The sequence below is a fragment of the Cyprinus carpio genome, chromosome A18, assembly GCF_018340385.1.
Source record: "Cyprinus carpio isolate SPL01 chromosome A18, ASM1834038v1, whole genome shotgun sequence".
Lineage (NCBI taxonomy): Eukaryota > Metazoa > Chordata > Actinopteri > Cypriniformes > Cyprinidae > Cyprinus > Cyprinus carpio.
The window spans coordinates 21,370,497-21,390,567 of NC_056589.1; the positions used below are offsets into that span (position 1 = coordinate 21,370,497).

The 20,071-nt window shown below is 35.9% G+C and overlaps 1 protein-coding gene across 1 annotated transcript in view; it reads left to right on the plus strand.

The window, feature by feature from the left end:
• Nucleotides 1-19,537, plus strand: part of LOC109100200 (alpha-1,3-mannosyl-glycoprotein 4-beta-N-acetylglucosaminyltransferase C-like) — a 94,294-nt gene extending 74,757 nt beyond the window's left edge. Inside the window, exons 3-5 of the mRNA XM_042775388.1 lie at nucleotides 16,514-16,665; nucleotides 17,489-17,636; nucleotides 17,761-19,537. Coding sequence (XP_042631322.1) covers nucleotides 16,537-16,665; nucleotides 17,489-17,636; nucleotides 17,761-18,917 — 1,434 coding nt within the window. The 5' untranslated portion in view covers nucleotides 16,514-16,536 and the 3' untranslated portion in view covers nucleotides 18,918-19,537. The remainder of the gene's footprint in view (nucleotides 1-16,513; nucleotides 16,666-17,488; nucleotides 17,637-17,760) is intronic.
• Nucleotides 19,538-20,071: the final 534 nt, after the last annotated feature.

Sequence of the window (20,071 nt, forward strand, 5' to 3'; positions counted from 1 at the left end):
AAATAGTGCTTTTTTGGACATACTTAATATATTTAAATTATACTATACTACATGTATTTTATGTATACATATGTATTCTTTTGAAACAACTTTAAATATATTAAGCGTATTTCAAGATATGCTTAAGATCAATTTTAAGCTATTTGCCATATACATTAATATATTAAATTGTGTTAAAATTAGCATAAATGCATAAATTGTACGAATGCACTTATAGCATATAGCACATACAGATAATGTATTTATGTGGTAGTGAATTAATGTGCTTTATAAAATATATTAAAATGTTAAAAAATGTTTTTCAAAACACCTTACTTTTGTAAAGCAGACTAAAGCACATGTTCATTACATAAATATTTAAAATATATTGCAGTAGGCCTACATGTGGTTATAAAGTACTTATACTTTAAACCCACCAAAAACTTAATAATTTTGCTATTTTCTTACACAAAGTACACATAAAAATACTTTGAGTAAGAGTAAAATAAGTATGTTTTCTGTAAATACACTTAAACTTCACTTAAAGTATGCTTGTGATAATCATATACTGTATCTTAAAAGCTTACCTAAGGATATATTTATTGCCAAATTTATTGACAATTTCAATCATTCTGGCCCAGAAAGCATTAGTCCATAAATAAAAGTTAAAAATGTTTCAATGATGGATTTGTTTCTTACAAATACTTTCCACTTCACAAAATGTTAATTATAGTTTTCAGTCACGTGACCGGCTCGATGACCTGGCGGGCAAAACATCCATAGAACTGCAACACAAGCCTGTCAATTTCTAATCTTTCCAATTCAAAAATATTTAGATCACCTCTTAAATGTATAAAACAAAGACATGTGAACAAAATGCAAGTTTTGGCTGTTAGCAATCCATATAAAGCACTTGCCGCAATATTTAAATGACTAAAAACAGTGGTATAATGGTTTTCAATGGGAAAACATTTCATATTAATCTTTGTGCATTGCATTTATATTCTGGGTTCATCTGCTTGCCTGTACAAAGTATGCATCATCAATAAGGTGTACACTGAATTTGGCCTTTAAATATCACTGTTTTACTACATTACTTCTTAATGCATACCTCGTAAAAATAACTGGTGGTCAGTGGAGGAAAGCCTTGTTTTGCCCTCCATGTAGGCGTTCAAAGAAAACTAGACTAACGTGAGATTATGGCAGCTTGAAAGATATTAACCTGTTAGCATATCACTGTACTGCCCACAGAACACTGCACATTTAGTAGGGGTGTAACAGTACATGTATTTGTCCCGAACCGTCATGGTACGGATGACACTGTTCGGTTCATGCAGTCAGACGACGAATACAGTCAGTCATAGGCGATCAGTCCAGAAGGAGCACTTACCAACCGCTAACCGTCACAACAAGAAAGAGCAGAAGAAAAGACGATCTACATACCAACTCAAAACAAGAGCTCAAAGAACCGCCTGCTTGACCGGCTATAAATAGGAACTGGTTTTAAGTTTTATTTTGGCCGATCTGTGTTCCAAAACAGTTTGCACACAAACTGCATTGCAATCATTTCCCAAAATGTAATTTGTGTGGAATTTTTATGAAATCTGTAAAGAGGAGAAAGTGCTGTACCAGGCATATCAAGCTCACTGTTCGCGATGCTCGAAATATAGGAAGACATTTAAATATGTGGGGGTTTATATGAATGTATCTCTGAGAGGAACTGTCTTCAGAAATGCTTCAATGGCATTTTCTTTTCCTCTTACCTCCATATAATGCCCAAGGAAATTCTGTATCACTGCTGTTCTATAAGCGCCACCTGCTGTCATTTTCATTCAGTACATCTGCTTTTTTATTTTGTGCAGGTGTCTTATATGGCATAATTTCACACATCAAAAGTTCTGTTTTTTCTTTAAATCTTGAATTTATACAATCTATTTAAAATCTATTCAAAAACAACTGTTCATGCACCATGTAGCATTACTGTCTGTTCAAAATAAATAAAAAAATACATTTGTATAAAGTGCATGAGAATGTCTAAATATAACAAGGAGTTTATTTCCAATTTCTAAATCCTTTCTGTTATCATCAATAATTAAAGAACCTTGGCTTTTACAGCTATCTGATTCAATATTCTGTTGTGCTTGCTATAGAACAGGGCATTGTTCTTCTAGTCTACCTTTTTCTAAAAGGCTGGAAGACTAGGCACAAAACTGATTCTTAAAGCAACCAGGGAACATGTGCTGCATGTGCTAAACATCAGAAAGATGCCAAGCGTGAGCTCTTCCTCTGGTTTGAAACTCCGCTCAAAGTTTACCTTTGTTAGGTAAGAAAAAAGTTTGGCTTTTTTTTTACCTCAGGCTTGCTGGGGAACTTCAAAGCTGACAGAAAGACTGGAAGCCAAAAGAAGAGGTAGCAGCAGCAGCAGGTTTATTCTGAAATGTTTATTTATTATTATTATTATTTTTTTTACAAGAGAATAACTGACAATACATTCACTCTCAGCAAAATATGCAAATAAAAGATTGATTTCAATCATTAGGAGGAGCACATTTAAAGACATAGCAGACAAAAGCATTTATTGAAGTTGGTTGGACTTTCATTCTGACAGCACTCATTTACTGCAGAGAGCAAGGGGTGCAGTTTACAAACAAACTGATCTACAGTACATCTTGGATGGCCTAAGTGTTAGTAAATTTTCAGTTTTGAGAGAACTATTCCTTTAAGACCAGACTGACCATTAATGATTGTCTTGGGTTGTACTGGCCGTGACTTTTTGTGTAAGGTTATGATGAGACAGCGTTCATTTTAAAAGTGTGATTGGGGAATTGAATTGTAAATGGCTGAACTGTTGTGTGGAAGTCAGAACGTTATTCCACACAGCTACAAGCATAAATGTCAGTGAGCAGAGTTGTGCTCATTAATTAAGGACTGATTGCGTTACAAATGGTTTAGAGCCTCATTTGACTCCATATGAACATCTCCCTAAGCAGGCATTACTGAAGGAGATAAGACTTATATTTCTACAGCAGTGAAAAAAATTATATTGCAGTTTGTTTCCCCCCAATTTTCCCAGTTAGTTTCGCTTAATGGCATAAATCAACAGTTTGTAAGTCATACTGTATCATTTCTAATTTTCTCATATGTCCATCATTCACACAATTAAAATTAAATGAAATAAAAACATCAGTGTAACTCATTTAAATAAGTAATAGAGGAAATGTCATGTAAATAATGAAAAGTAATGGAGTAGTATGAATAATTTTGTTGCATAAAGCTAGGTCATAATTCAGATTTTTAGAGAATGAATACTTAATGAATGCCCAATGTGATGTGAAGATGTTTTCCTTACCAGTTCAGTTGGTTCAACAGCTAAAAAGCTTTCCAAGCTATTAAGAACTTTATATTTAAATAATAAATTAAATCTGGACCTATCCATTTCTTTCCAGATTTATGCTAATTTCATTCTAATTAGAACTTTATGCTAATGACTTAAGACATTATAGATCTCACTTGCAAGGAACATAGTACATAATGGTAGTTATTCAATACAGAAAAAAACACACTCTTTTTTTATACTGGAATCCAACTGTGTGTTATTTATTGATTTATGATTCGGACTATGTTCACATGGTTATTCACAAGAGATGTGCATTCCTGTGAGGACTTCAGTATTAATATTACTATAATATTGCAATATTGTAGTGTTCATAATGTGTTCTTAAGCCAATTGATCTGTACATTGTAATAGACAAGTACTGCAGCAATCTATAACTTAATTCAATATTTCTTGTCCACATATTTATTTGGTAACCTTGCTCTGCATCAGGGTTTAATTTGCAACAACTGTATATTAGCTGTACATTATTCATGTTACAATTCCATTTGATGTTTACACAGTTTCATATATTTTACTCTAATGTGCATTACATCTGTGAATGTCAGTTTTGTTTTCTTCACATTAATAGTTTTTGTATGAGAATGTTGGCTGCTTATTCAAGGCACATGTTTGCTGTTGACTTTTTATCGAAGGTTGTAAATTAAAATGCTTAGACCCGCCCTTTTGCAAATTAATCGTGCCAAAGCAGAAACAGCATTGTTGAGCCCCTTTAGAGCATTTCTTTTGACTTTGATGCACAGTGTCTATTGTAAGTAGATAAACAATGAACTGTCCATCATTTAAGAGAGAGAGAGACAGAGAGCAAGAAACAGTCTCTGTTTGCGAATGCTATAGCATTGGGTTTTCTTTCGCACAAAAATGTGCTGAGAGGAGATAGTGCTTTCTCATGTTATCTGCTACTGGATGCACACCCCACAGCCCTTTTCCCATTTCTCACTTGTGACCCAGCGGTCACCTTGGCTTTTTACAGAGCTTTTAGGAAAGAGTGCTGTCCCACCATTCCTCTCTCAAAAATGGAGAGGGAGGGAAGTTTTGCTCAATGGCATGGTTTTCATAGTCATTCATCCTATAGATCCAGTGGATCAAGCACCCTGCGATGTCAAAATGTATCTGCCTGGAAAAAAAAGAAAGAAAAGAAAGCATGTAATCACCTGAGGTTTGAACCATAACTTACATTGGAATTTTTTTATTTACCACGACCAACATCAGGGTTGTTTTAGGAGGCAAAGAAGGCAGTGGCTCCTCAAAAAAAAAAAAAAAATTAAGAAAAAAATAACTGTACAAAAATAAAATGTTCGTATTGTAGTTTTATTTTTTACTTTATTTTTTATAAATATTACAAAATATGAGATCATTGAATGCATTCAATATTTTTCTAAAAGTAAATATGCAGTCACATTTGACAAACAAATGAGATTTCAGAGAGAAACAGCATCTATTTGTCTGCCTTGTCTCCATTATGTTTTCACTGGTGTGCTAAAGTGTGTCATGGATGTAATAAGTGTACATTCATGCTACACTGATGAGGCAAATCAACCTGAATAGATCAAAATGGTGGAAGTTGATATTGCCACTTTAGTTCACATCTGAATTGAAATGAACTTGAAATGACTTGAAAAGATAATCTATGATTTAGCTGGTTTTAGCAAGCACTTCAAGGGATAGTTCACCCAAAAATCAAAATTATGTCATTAATGACTCACCCTCATGTCGTTCCAAACCCGTGAGACCTCCGTTCATCTTCGGAACACAGTATAAGATATTTTAGATTTAGTCTGAGAGCTTTCTGTCCTTCCATTGAGAATGTATGTACGGTATACTGTCCACGTCCAGAAAGGTAATAAAAACATCTTCAAAGTAGTCCATGTGACATCAGAGGGTCCGTTAGAATTTTTTGAAGCATCGAAAATACATTTTGGTCCAAAAATATCAAAAACTACGACTTTATTCAGCATTGACTTCTCTCCCGGGTCTGTTACAAGCACGTTCACAGCACATCCGGTTCGCGAACGAATCACTCGATGTAACCGGATCTTCTTGAACCAGTTCACCAAATCGAACTGAATCGTTTGAAACGGTTCGCGTCAACAATAAGCATTAATCCACAAATGACTTAAGCTGTTAACTTTTTTAACATGGCTGACACTCCCTCTGAGTTCAAATAAACCAATATCCCGGAGTAATTCATTTACTCAAACAGTACACTGACTGAACCGAGCCAGATAACGAACTAAACATTGACTCGTTCTCGAGTCAAGAACCGGTTGCAATCGGTTTTCGGATCACCGGTAGAGATGGGAAGTTCTGTTCTTTTGTCTGAATCACGCATGCGCAGTATCATCAGCTCCTCGGTTCTCGAACCGGACGCGTCCGACAGAAACGGTTCTTGACTCGAGAACGAGTCAATGTTTCGTTCGTTATCTGGCTCGGTTCAGTCAGTGTACTGTTTGAGTAAATGAATTACTCCGGGATATTGGTTTATTTGAACTCGGAGGGAGTGTCAGCCATGTTTAAAAAAGTTAACAGCTTAAGTCATTTGTGGATTAATGCTTATTGTTGACGCGAAACCGTTTCAAACGATTCAGTTCGATTTTGGTGAACTGGTTCAAGAAGATCCGGTTACATCGAGTGATTCGTTCGTGAACCGGATGTGCTGTGAACGCGCTCATAACAGACCCGGGAGAGAAGTCAATGCTGAATAAAGTCGTAGTTTTTGATATTTTTGGACCAAAATGTATTTTCGATGCTTCAAAAAATTCTAACGGACCCTCTGATGTCACATGACTACTTTGAAGAGGTTTTTTATTACCTTTCTGGACGTGGACAGTATACCGTACATACATTCTCAATGGAGGGACAGAAAGCTCTCGGACTAAATCTAAAATATCTTATACTGCGTTCCGAAGATGAACGGAGGTCTCACGGGTTTGGAACGACATGAGGGTGAGTCATTAATGACATAATTTTGATTTTTGGGTGAACTATCCCTTTCATCTCCATGTTTATAGCCCTACTAGAACCTGTGGTGTTTACTGAGGATTTGTAGTCTAATGGTCCAATAGGAAGGTGACCTTTAATAATAATAGCCATGCAAACATCAACTGGAATTGGAACATGAATTTATACTGGACTAAAAAAATTTAAATCTTCTCATTTCAGAAATCCACATGGCACTATCACACACATACGGTTTTTAGTGGCTATAGGATCTTTTATGTTTGAGAGAAAGGAAAAGCCATACATGTGTAGTTTTGTTTGAGTCTGCTTGAGGAAAATGGATTGAAGCATGGAAAAGAAGACAAGGAAGAAAGTGGAAGCAACCAAAGAATGAGAAAGACTGTACCATGTATTTGTGCTTTTTAAAGTGGAAACGGGGGAAGTCGTATCACTGAGGTCCATCTCCAGAGCTCCCCTTTGAGTTTTGGGTTGGTGCTATAATCTGGGTCAAAGTGCTAACTGCTAAGAGGTGCTTCTGAGAGGCTCGTTCACACATGAATCATTTCTCATGCCTCTCTTCCTCATTACACTCTCTGCTGATAGAATTTCAAAGGCCTCCGTGTCTCTAACTGACCTTAAAGGTAAAACTCTGCCTCACGGCAATGACAGAGCCTCGCTCAACAACCTTGTAAGATGCACCACATAACTAAAGGCACAGAGAGGTAGAGATTTGAGTAAGCATTAGTCACTCATGTTTAGCAAGAAGCCATACTGTGATTTTAAAAATGTGTGAATGTCAGACAACATAGACCAGAACTGTTTGCACATATTGTGAGGTCAGTGGCTCAGTTCCAAAAGCATTATAAGGCATCACAGATATGCTCACAACGCAAACGTTTCTGAAGCATAATTACACTGCCTTAATCCCCTTATTTTCAATGTGAAAGTAAGCTGTTTCCTGTTAATGTGTGAGACTTCTGATTCATTAGCCACTATAGGTGAATAGCTGTGTTTCTGATTACAGTAATACATTAAAATAATTTTATGAAAACAGCTGACACCAGAAGCCTTGCATATTCAAGTAAAAAATGCAGTGTACACTTTTACATTAAAAATGAATTTGATAAGATACCTGATTTTGATTCAAAATATGTGGTAGCATCACGTATCTTTTGCAGATAAGACAATACATTGTGCCAAGCTTAGTGAAAAATATCATAATATATATATATTTTTTTTAACTGATACTTTTTGTTGTTTGTATTTCATGTATTTCTTTTATGACCTTTAATTTAGCATAAAACAATTGCAGTGTGTGTTTTTTTGAGTGTTTTATGTGTGTGCAGTCACTAGCTATGTTGCCATCCACCTATTTTTATATGAATTATTCTGATATCACATTAAAAAATGCTGGATGGAAATGCCAAGATGCACATAAATTCTAAAAATGTGCACAAAAAATATGTGCTCTATTGAGGCAAATAATATTTTATCCATTAAAAAGAAATGCGCATAAACTATGGTGGAAACGCATTCACCACATAAATTCCTTGATGTGCAACAAAAAACTAGCATGACTTTGGCTCAATAGAGAATATGACTGGACTGGACTTATTGGAATCATTATAAGGGGTTTGTTGTTACATTTTTAATTAACTGTTACAGCTATCCCCAATCCAAGCAGCCATAACATAGCTAACTGTTTTAGCATGTGGGTTTGAAGTAAGCATGAAGGCAAAGCACCAACTAGATCTATCCTTAAGTTTTAACTTTTTAGCAAAAGCGTTAAATTGTCCCTCATTCAGAAAGTCATCTAGAGTAAAAATTATTATGCACAGACATAAATTAATTTAGGTGTATTAGATGGCGTATTACCATCAAAAACAAAACTAATCCACTGTGTCTTCAGTGGCTCTCATTCAGGAGAAAATGAGGACTCTTTATGTTCACTTTTACACCCATCTACAAAACACCTGCATTGCTTACTTGACATTGTTGTCACTACTGTAAGTTTAAAAATATTATGGGAGTGTATGATCACCACAGCTCTTTTCTTACTTGCCAACTGACACCGAGTTAAAACACTCCCCAGTCTATCCTAACTGATTACATGTAATCTGGATTATTTAGTCAGATTCCAGAAATTAAGGTCTTTTATTTTCATTTACATGTTCATCATCAGATTGCAGTTACTTTTCTATAGATTACATGATTACATATTCATAAAATTGCAGTAAATTATTCATAATTTATTGATTCACCCTAATTCTTTTTTTTCCTCTCCTTTAAATTTTCCTTTGTAAAAAAAATAAAATTCTACTTTAATGTTTTATTTTAATTGGTTTTATTTGAAAAAGAGTTAATTAGTTTAATTATTTAATTAATTAATTGCTTTTCATTAACTCACAAACCCCCTGCATTTCAATCACTAACCCTAGTTTCTGAAACCCGGGATACTGTAATGTTAAATATATTTCATGATGTTGATGACAAAGAATGAATAAGATTTTCTTACGAGTTAGGTCAAAAGGAATCAAAAGATAGTTAGAATACATTACCTAATATGTGTGATCCAATAGATTATGTTACAAACTACAATTTCTATCATGTAATTTGTAATCAGTAACAGACTACAAATTATAAGTAATCTACCCAGCACTGCCGTCAGAATTAGAGTTCAGGCAGCTGATAAAGGCATCACAATAATCCATAAGTATCAACACGACTCCAGTCAGTCCATTAATTCATATCTTGTGAAGAGAAATGCTATGTGTTTTTAAGAAACAAATCCATTATTAACTTTAAACTGTCGCTTCTAGCCAAAATATGAGTCCATAATCGACAAAAAAAAGAGTCCATCCCCTGTTGTCCTCTCATATCAATATCCACTGACAAATTGATTTAGAACTGTTTTTGCTTGTAAATGGTGTTCAATGAATAAAAACCATGCACTATATTAAATACAATGATATTTTTGCTTATTTTTTATTTTTTAGAGTTATAAATAGAATTTAAATCTTTAGAAATTGATTGATCCATGATTGATTTGTTGATTAATTAATACATTTCTTGAAGTTGTTATTTTTATTCTTTGAGGACCAAAAGCTTGGAATGCAATGGAAAGCGAAAAACAAATCATGCAATCTCTCCTGTTTGCTCAGTAATGCAATTCTATTCAGTTCTAGCATGTTTGGCTCCCTTATTGTTACAATTAAGGGAACTGGCATATGTAAACCATTATAGAATTTGCTTTGTTTTCAGCATCAGTCAAGCTTTTCACACAGCTTCCAACATGAAGCTAAGCCACCTGTACAGCTGGTGCCTGCTGCAGCCTGGACTGTGCCCAAATCCAAGCGGGGCACTGGATTTATTCATACATCAAAACAGAGAGGCATTCGGCAGATCCTCACAGTAAAGCAGCACGATGGCTTTTGTGCAGGAGAGTCGCTAAAAATAGGCTGCCACCAAGACTATGGATGGGGATATAAACAAATGTATTCTTTTATCTCACAGAAAGGTTTAAGTATGAAACTTCATGCAACACTGAGAGATGTCAGATGCTTTAGAGGAAAGTTTGAGACTGGGGTGTGAGGATAGAGATCCTTTTTTGTATTGTCATCGGGTTCTAGACAACAGGTGTCCGCACTGTGTTTACATATTGTCACTTGCGCAGAAACAGAAATCCTACCTCAGCTTTCTCAGCCTGCTGCGAAGAACAAACAAGAATTATTTTGACTAAGCAGGGTTTAGTGAGAAAATTATGACTTGATATTTCCTGTCTTCTTAAAAGAAAAGGGGGAAATGTGTGTGTGTTCTGTGTCTGACAGTGTCAGCAATAGTTGAACAATGTTTTTCATGTGTTTTAGTGAAGATTCTGCTGTTACAAGCTTGCAAACTCTCCAGAGAACATCTTATGCCTTAAGAATGTGTTGATGAGCAAAACCGATGTCAGGAAGAGCCATTTCAGCAGGCACGTACAAACGCTGGTATACGCAGACATTTACCGGCAGTCAGACTATTGAGAAACAAAGATGTGCTGTGTTAGTGCTACATAATAAAAGTATGCTGACATACTGCTAAATCAGTTTGCTTTGTAATGGAAAACATAATCAGATATTCAGTGTTTGGATTAAATTACTTAGTATCTATATTCATGAGCAGAACTGAAAAATATTACAGTCATTATTAGTCAGTGTAAAATAGTAAGTATAATTTTTGGGGTTTTCTCTAAAACTGTTTGCATTATTAAAAGTGTTGTTATCATTGTGGTAGTATATTTATATGCATAATGTAATATAATAGCATTTCATATTCTTAACTATTAGGCTGCTCATTTACAATGTTGTGAACAAAATCTATGGCCAGTCAATAAAATATACTTAATTTGGTTCTTTTTAACATCTTGACACTGCAATAATTTGCAGAAAAAATTTAGGTCAGTTCAAAAACATTCATTTTTTATTTATAAAATAGTATTTAGGGCTTCTACTTCTATCCTACACTCTGGATTCATTTGTATATTTAGCTATCATCATTCTAATTTAGTAGTTTGTGGTCATAAGGAGTTAATAATAAGCTGTATAGAATTATACTTATAATTGCTGATCATTTACAACTGCTTTTGTTTAGTCATTGTTTAGTCAGTACCCTGGGCAATTGCAAATGATTAATCAATGCTTTCATATGAGCATAGTTAATTACATTAGTCATAAATCATAACCTTTTATTTTCTACCATGATGAACCAGACTTTTTCCCTCAAGGGTTTTGTTTGCACATTCTCCACAGAGATCTATGATCCTTCACATAATTGTATATTATGTATTTATTTATTTTTTTATTTTGTAAATAAGACTAATGGCAAATTTCAATAAACAAGGCAGCAATGCACACAAATTGATTAACACAAAGAAATCCTTTTAATTATCAAAAGTTCATTCACAGAACTGAAGCCCACAGTGTTCATCTAGAGGCGATGTTTCTTATCGTCTGAAGCCGGTACTCTTTTTCTGCTTTTCAGCTCTTTTGTTGAGGAGAAAAATCTATTTAAGTGGCTGAAGCTCTGACACAAAGCAAGAGCAGAAAGCTGTAGAATCTGCTGGCTTAATTGATTATTTGCGCAGAGCTGTATATCAGCGAGGTGCAGCATGCCCTTGGGAAATAATGTAAAACAGATAACAAGATCAAATGTGGAAGACTTGCTTTCTACTGCCAGCTTTATTAATCTGTTTCTCTCTTAGTCAAAATGGCTTTTTTTCCCCTCTACTCTATGCAGGTTTTCACATTAAGGCAAGGTACGCCTCTGTGTCCCAAGTAGCATAAAAGCTAAAGCTGAGGGAGGTTTTATGAAGCTGTTTTGATTTGAAAGAATATGGGTGGCTCATGATTTCAACATTAGCTGAGCATTTGAGCTGCAAGCGTCTGTGTGGCAGGAAAATTTAAAGGGTTTAGCTCTGTTTTGGCTTGCTTTTTAAGAATTAGAATTGGAACTATTCAGTGGCAAGATGTTTTAGAGACTTCATTTACTTTAAAACCGAGCTAGAAGGAAATCTGCGGACTCACACATGTTTGTATTTTGGCCTTAAAGGATCAGGCTTGTAGAAAATACACAAGACTTCTTTGCTTGCTGCAGTAATTCTTTGATTGCAGATTAACACCAGTGAAACAGCCGCAATACCCTCATGTACATGGCCTTGTAGGTTCACTCTTTATAGTCGAGATGCTGTGAGTGTTTGTATTAAATCCAAATCAAACCAAGTGTTCTCTAATTCCACATTCTCTCATAGTGCATTTACATAATAAAAATTGCATAGCAGTCTCACAATCTACTAGACATCCTTCCTCAAACATCTCTCTAAGCCATTCCCAACTCTGTAAACTGATTTGTTTTTCTTATTCATGGGGTCTAGCGGCACATCAGACATGACTGTAATTGCCTTCCTCTCACCAGGGAGCTTCTTGTTTCTCATTCTGAAGTTTATTCTCTATTGCATGTCACCAAGGCAAAGAGAGAGACTGCACCCTGGGAGAAATGACACTCTCTCCGTCACCAAGAGGAGAGTGAAAAGATAAGAACGGTAGATAAATATCTGCAAATTTGCAGCTCGAAATGATGCTCGCACAGTGTTCTCATTTTAAAATGAATGGGTGTTTATAAGTACACTTCCTATGAGTTTGGTAAAACTGTGGCAGTTTGCATTAGCGAACGCAGCGTAATGCACAAACAAGCCAATGTTAGTCAGTAGGACCAGCTGGATTGCATGTGTTTTTATGAAATCAACTCTTTGGATTACTCCTCTCGTTCTTTAATTGAGCTGCTTCGTTTAGCACGGCGGTACCGCTCTAAATGGCCAGTTTATATTGACTGCTAAAAGGGCTGCTCACCCCGGGAGGTGATGATCTACAGAGCGGCAGGAAGTGAGGATGAGCCGCAGGTTATTTACGTCAGCACTCCCTCAAATGAGATCCTCGGCAGCTGTGGACGGCTCTGTGTCTGCCTGTAATTTCAGCTCTTCCAGAATCAGACCCTGTCAGGTGTAATTACGCAATAGATGAAGGTACCAGGCAACTAAATCTGCAGCTGTATTCTGGGAAGAAATGCAGTCATTATTCAATTTTTGTTTTTCTACAGTTTTCGAGGAGTTTTAGGTTTCAGAGCTCAGAATTATTTTTTTTTTTAATGTCAACAAGCGCCGTTCTTTGCATCCATGAAAGGAGGAGGGATAATGTCAGCTCAGCTTAGTACATTACTAATGGATGTTTTATATTCTGCCTGAGGTTTTGTCTGAAGTGTTTGGACATTTGGAGATTGCAGGGGGTGGAAGAATACCTGGGAAATGCAGACAGTTTTGCAACAAGATATTTGGAAACATTTGTAGTGGCATTTTAACTTTCTGTCTGCTTAGTTCAAGGAAACATCTTCTTTGAATTTTCTTTTGTGTTCTGCAGAAGGGAAAAAGACATGAGGGTGAGTAAATGATGACATAATTTTATCCCCCCCCACCTTTTACAGTATCTTGCTTTTTTCTTACTTGTATCTCTCCTTTTAATTCCCCTTCAGCTACTCTCAGTACATTAACTTTAAGAGGATATTATTTATTGACTCAGCCTCACTATATTAAAATCTGAAATTTCTCACATGATCATATCAAGTTAGTTTGCAAGGTAAAGTATTAGAATTAGGTACCATGTGATGTTATGCAAAACCATCAGTGGTCTGCTGGGGGTCTGCTCTGGTTCTCCTCACTTCACCGCCAGTGGATGATGAAGCAGGTTTTCAGGCTAAATCAATCCAGCATTGCTATTACGCTGCATTAACATTACATGAATCCACCTGCATGTCTCAAAATGCTAAATGGTTTGAACTGGAAAATTTAAAACCCAGCCACTTGTGTAATTAAATGCACAAGAAAATGAAATGTGCAGTACAACTATCAGTTTGGCAACATGCTTTTCTGCTGTCTACATTCTGTTGTCTTGTAATGAGTTGGTTTAAAAAGTTAAAATGTTCTGTGAATGATAATAAGTGCATATTATATATTTAGGTACTGACATTTTCTGCAGTAGACGAGTACTAAGAATGCAGTGTGTCATTAAGTACAAATGCATAGCATTTTCTTTTGTCTTGACTAAAAGTTTCTTTGACAAGAAAGATATATTAAATATGTATTAAAAATGCATTAAAAAGGTATTATGTACATTACATTTGTAATCATGGTCATTTTTGGAGAAAAAAAAAAACGGACCCTTCATGTGATTCTGCCACCATGTCTTAAATTTGTGATAATTCAGAATTTATTTTAATAGACTGAATCATGCAGTGAAAGAGCGCTCTGTAAATGCACACACGCACTAGTCTATAATTCACATAATGCTTGCACTCATAGGTGTTTTTAATTATTTATTTAGTTAGTTGCGTCGTGAGAATATTCAGCAAAATAGCTCATTTATCATGGCATGTTACTTAACTATATCATGTTTGGAATAAACTAAACATTTTGAATTTTTACCTTGGTGTGTTTCTTCTGAGCTTCTTTATGTGTTGTTACCCTCATTTTGTCTCTCTCACAAAGAGAGAAACAGTGAGCCTAAACAGCGCGACCTTGACACCAGAAATACACTATCCTTTATCAATCGTCATTTACACTGAATGTAGGCTAATAAAATTATAAGAATCATTCTCGCTTTTCGATGCTTCTTTGGTTATGTTTGATTTATTTATTTATTTATTATTATTATTGTTTATTTTTTTATTTATATTATTTTATATTTTATAATTATTTATTTTAATCAGGTTATTTGTCTGGTTGGGCAAGTGAAAAAACAAAAACAATTTAAACTAGCTAGAAGGCTGATCAGCTGTAGCTCGACCTATATTATTATTATTGAGAACATTAAGAATGTACTTTGACCTGTGTTCTGCTACTGCGATTCTCTCTGATGATGCAGTAACTACCGCAGAGGAGAAAAAAAAATCTTTGGTCTGTCCGGTGATTGTAAACAGTCGTCAGGTCCGTCAGACTTAAGATATTTTAGCGGTAATGTGACCAAAAAATATTTATAAAACATTTTAAGACTTTTTAAGGCCTTTTATTAGGAAAACGTTATTTAAGACTTTTTAAGGACCCGCGAACACCCTGGACGCAGGTGATGCGTGCGTTGCAGCCTGCTAAAAACTACCATAATATGCTTCTGCTAAGTGCAACCCTAGTTAACCTGTTTCGCAGTAACCCTATTGGTAAATGGAGTATTACCAGTAATTCATCTTGCAAATAATTAAACGAAAATAAGATGGAATTAACAACGAAAACATTATCCTTTAGTCAATCTTATCTCCATCATTTACCGCTGTCATGTTACCTCTTTTCCTCCTCTTCTTGCTTTTTTCCGCTTCTGGCTGCCAGAAGGATAAGTCCTCTTCATGTTTAAATTAGCAAATGCACGAGTAAGCGCTGTGCCAGAAAATGGTGGCCGACGCATCACATCCAGCGTAACGCGAGAGGGGTCCCCCCTAGGGGGGATGCAGATGAATTGCTCCATGTTATATTAATAATGACATTTCCGATTGTTCAAATGGTCAGCTGTCGGGGTCCCCTCAAAATGTGGGGCCCCTGGCAATTGCCTGCCTTGGCTGCCCTATTGCTATGCCTCTGTGTGTAGTCTCAATGTGTTCACTACTTTTTAAGTACAAGCAAAAGCTCATAGAATATTGGTTTGACAATCCCCCGTTGAAACAGGTTGGCGGAGGGCAGAATCAATAAGCATCTGGTCATGGGATCAGCTGTAAAGTTATTTTGTATTCCATTAGTGGTCTAAGGTGCTTAGCAGGAGCCATCAAAAAGGCTGATACCTGCAAGCCTTCCAAAACACTTGCGTCCTGCTTTCTGTTCTTGGATTACTCTGTGTAATTTGAGTTTAGAATTAAAAGAATGCCTGGGGCCTATTTTCTGCACATAGCTGAAATGGTTTTTCTTCTGTTTCAAAGACAGTCACTCCAACTATGTATCATCAGATGAAGATGAAATTGAAATGCCATTTTGCAATATAGCTTTTAAGAACCATACTTTGTTCTTGATGCACAGACCTCAAAAAGGGCAGAACAAAAGGACTTAAAGGCACATAGTATATACTTTGCTAATGCCTGGTGAGTGGGGTCGGGGTATTAACCTCACAGCGTGTTCTTCAGCTGAAGTCTGTATTATACCTACATCGTTGTCGGGTTAATTACTGGGCTTAGAAGCACACAAGCCTGCCGCTTATTTTTAGTGTGACCTTAGCATGAATGCCCTGTCTTATATAGAAAAAGAAGTGCTTCTCTGATTGCTGCACAGCCAGAAATTGGTGGCAGTTTCTCCTGAATAATAAAGACATGATCATTTTATGGAGCTGCATTTCATTTTTACTGTAGAGTTTTCACATCTGAAATATTTTTATTTAAAAAAAAGACCCAGGAAATTCCACATCAGAACTGTACTTCTATCAAGGTTATGCAAAATTTAGAATTAAAAAATTGTCTCCCATTCAGTTAAACCATGATTTTGAATTGGCCACACCCCGCAAGAAGTCGAATTTGAATGACAAAAAGGGGAATCTACTGAATCGCAATTCAAAGACAGTAAACAGCAGTCTGAGAAATGCCTAGCGTATTTTTAGCGCATTAATGATACATCCTGATGTAGTATTTTCTCATTGTTTCTATCAGATCACACCGGTAGTGTTTCCATCATGAGACTGGTGTTGAAGTACTTGGACAAGATGAGATGTTTCCGGAAACGTTCCACGATTCCTTTTCTGGTGGCTCTCATTACCTTCCTGCTCTTCATAAACCTCTACATCGAGGATGGCTATGTGCTGGTGAGTTTGTTTACCTGTTGAAATCCAGCAGGTAAATTATAGAGGTCAATTTATTTACAACATCAGTGGAGCAGATAACAAGACAATAGTGGGCTTCACAACAACTTGACTACTGTTGTTGCATGTGATTTAGCATTAATTATCTCTGTGCTGAAAAGTTATTTTGTTTATATGCTTTAATTACCAAATGTTGCGTGTAAGGCTGCCAGTGCTGTGCTGCGCATGTATAATTATCAGAGCTCACGCTGCAGCCTATTTAAAATTTCATAATGTAGAGGCAGTCCAAATGCAAAATTTATTATTCATGAGGCCAACTTTATGATCAAAACTTTGTGATCATAGCATGTCGCTTGTGTTTGTCTGTTGAATTATTAAAAAATCTGTAGCCATTTTGACTGTCACTGTTCCAAATAACACCCATTTAAATTGAAATATAAACACCATCACAGCCAGGACAATTTTTGTAAAGTGTGAACAGATCATGTGTGGTAAAAAGACATTGAAGTGATTGAATTTAATACAAGATAAGTTATTTAAAAGTTGAGTGAGTAATATTGTGTGTACAATTAATCTTTCAAATGCCATCATTTACATTTAATGAGATTATACAAGAGTGTGCAAGAATATTGTCAAATCTAAAAATAATAGCCTGCAGCGCTTAAACTTAAAGATGCAAAAGGAATCTTAGCTTTTCATGTACATATAATCCTGTTTTAGACATTTTTTCTTGCTTCAAGACTCATTGAAATGTTGTGACAAACTTTGACTTACTTTAGATTTGTGACAATATTTAGACTTGGATCTTGGATGTCATGTGTTTCAGGAGGAAGACAAACGTCAGTTACGAGAAACCTCAATGCATCCGCTGAACTCAGAGCGATATGTTCATACCTTTAAAGAAATCACCAATTTTTCTGGAACGATCAACGTGACTTATCGGTACCTTGCTGGAACACCTTTACCTCGAAAGAGTAAGACTGCTTTCCTTTTTCCTTTATATTTTTCTATCCCATAGTATTCACAGTCTAGACAAGGTGTCAGATCAGTTCAAGGCATACATTCTCTTACTCCATAATTTTTCCTGTTCTTTTGCAGAGTATCTCACCATTGGATTGTCATCTGTGAAAAGAAAACGAGGAAACTACCTGCTGGAGACCATCAAGTCTATTTTTGACCAATCAAGTTACGAGGAGCTCAAAGAGATTGTTGTGGTTGTCCACTTGGCAGACTTTGACCTGGCATGGTGCGAGAGCCTAGTTCATGAAATCTCAAGGAAGTTTGGCCACCATATCATTGCTGGACGGCTGCTAGTTATCCATGCACCCGAGGAATACTACCCATCCCTGGATGGGTTGAAGAGAAATTACAATGATCCGGAAGATAGGGTACGCTTCCGTTCCAAACAGAATGTAGATTACGCGTTTCTGCTCAATTTCTGTACCAACCTGTCAGACTTCTACATGATGTTGGAGGATGATGTGCGCTGTTCTCGAAACTTTCTCACCGCCTTGAAGAAAGTGGTAGCATCTAGGGAGGGATCGTATTGGGTGATGTTGGAATTCTCCAAACTGGGCTACATAGGGAAGCTGTACCACTCACGAGACCTTCCCAGACTTGCCCATTTCCTGCTCATGTTCTATCAGGAGATGCCTTGCGATTGGCTTCTTATCCATTTCCGAGGCCTACTGGCCCAGAAGGATGCGATTCGCTTCAAGCCTTCCCTTTTTCAACACATGGGCTACTATTCCTCCTATAAGGGGGCAGAAAACAAACTTAAGGATGATGACTTTGAGGAAGACTCCCTTGATATCCCAGACAACCCACCTGCCAGTTTGTACACAAACATAAATGTATTTGAGAGCTATGATGCTGCTAAAGCTTACAGTAGCGTGGATGAGTACTTTTGGGGCAAGGCTCCGTCCACTGGGGACTTTTATGTAATAGTGTTCAACAAGGCAACAAAAATCAGCAAAATCAAGATCATCACAGGAACGGATGATCGGCAGAATGATATTTTGCATCACGGAGCTCTTGAAGTGGGGGAGAAATTAGTAGGAACCAAAAAGGGAAGGCAGTGCTCCTCTTATATCACTTTAGGGGAGTTTAAAAATGGAAACATTGAGGTTCATGATGTGGACCACAAGATAGTATTTGATATTGAGTGTGTTCGCATTGTGGTAACAGCAAGTCAGAAAGAATGGCTTATCATTAGAAGCATAAGCCTCTGGACTACACAAGGTGCCAGTCAATGAGAACTTTTTTGAACGGTAGCTAAAGGCACAAGTATCTGTTTATTTATCTTTTTTATTTATTTCTGCAATTTATAAATAATTTATTTACCTGAGAAATTCACCTTTATTTATTCAAATTTATTCATTTATTCAGACTTATTTAAAGGCAGTACAAGATTTCACACATCTGAGGCATTTCAGCTAATTCTGACATTAACTATTCAGACTATATATATATATATATATATATATATATATATATATAAAACATTAAGAGTACTTATTTGTTTCCCTCCTTTTTCATTATTAATCCATAATGTGTACTCCTCAGCAAAAAACTCTGAGAAGATACACTATTTTGACTCTTCTTTGACCAAGGTGTACACTGCAAAAAAAAATCTTCCTTAAACCAGACTCATTTATATAATTTTTATTGAAATTATTTTTTAATAACTTTTATTAAATGTTCTTCTTGCTTGAAGCAGAGATCGTTTAAGGTCTGGTGAAGTTTGGGCTTAAAAAGATAAAATATTTGCCAGTGAAGTAAGATAAATTTAAATTGAGATGTTTCTGTAAAAACAACTCTTAATATCTTGCATAATTTTGCTTTAAGTAAATGTGTCCTGTTTATATATATATATAATATATATATATATATACTGTATATATATATAGACAAGAAATGATTTTTCACAGTGAAGTTGTTTTCAGTATTTTAACAGACAGACATATCCAATTATAGTCATTGAAAAAGTTGCTTGAAGCTGAATTGTAAGCACTTCATTTCGCTTAAGTTATTTTTTTGGTTTGTTTACCTCTAAAATATTTGCTTATCCTGCTCCCCTTTCCACCAAGTACACAGGGTCAATATTGTCTTGAATATACAATGTATTGTGGCATGAATCTACTCAGCAACATTTCATACTATCTCCCCACTGAATGATAACAGAAATGTTATTCAATCAATCCTGGGCCAAAAGGGTCTCTTTAGTATAGTTTTGTTTTGGATGTGCATTTCTTCAGAGGCATGGATTGGAACAGTGTGGCCATTCACCCATCTTCTGAAGTGTTGTGATTGGACAGTACAGTGACAAATGAGGTAAACCTCCTTCCCCTTTTCAGTATTTTCCTTCTATCTTTTGCTCAGTGCAATTTTACCAGGGTAAATTGAATTT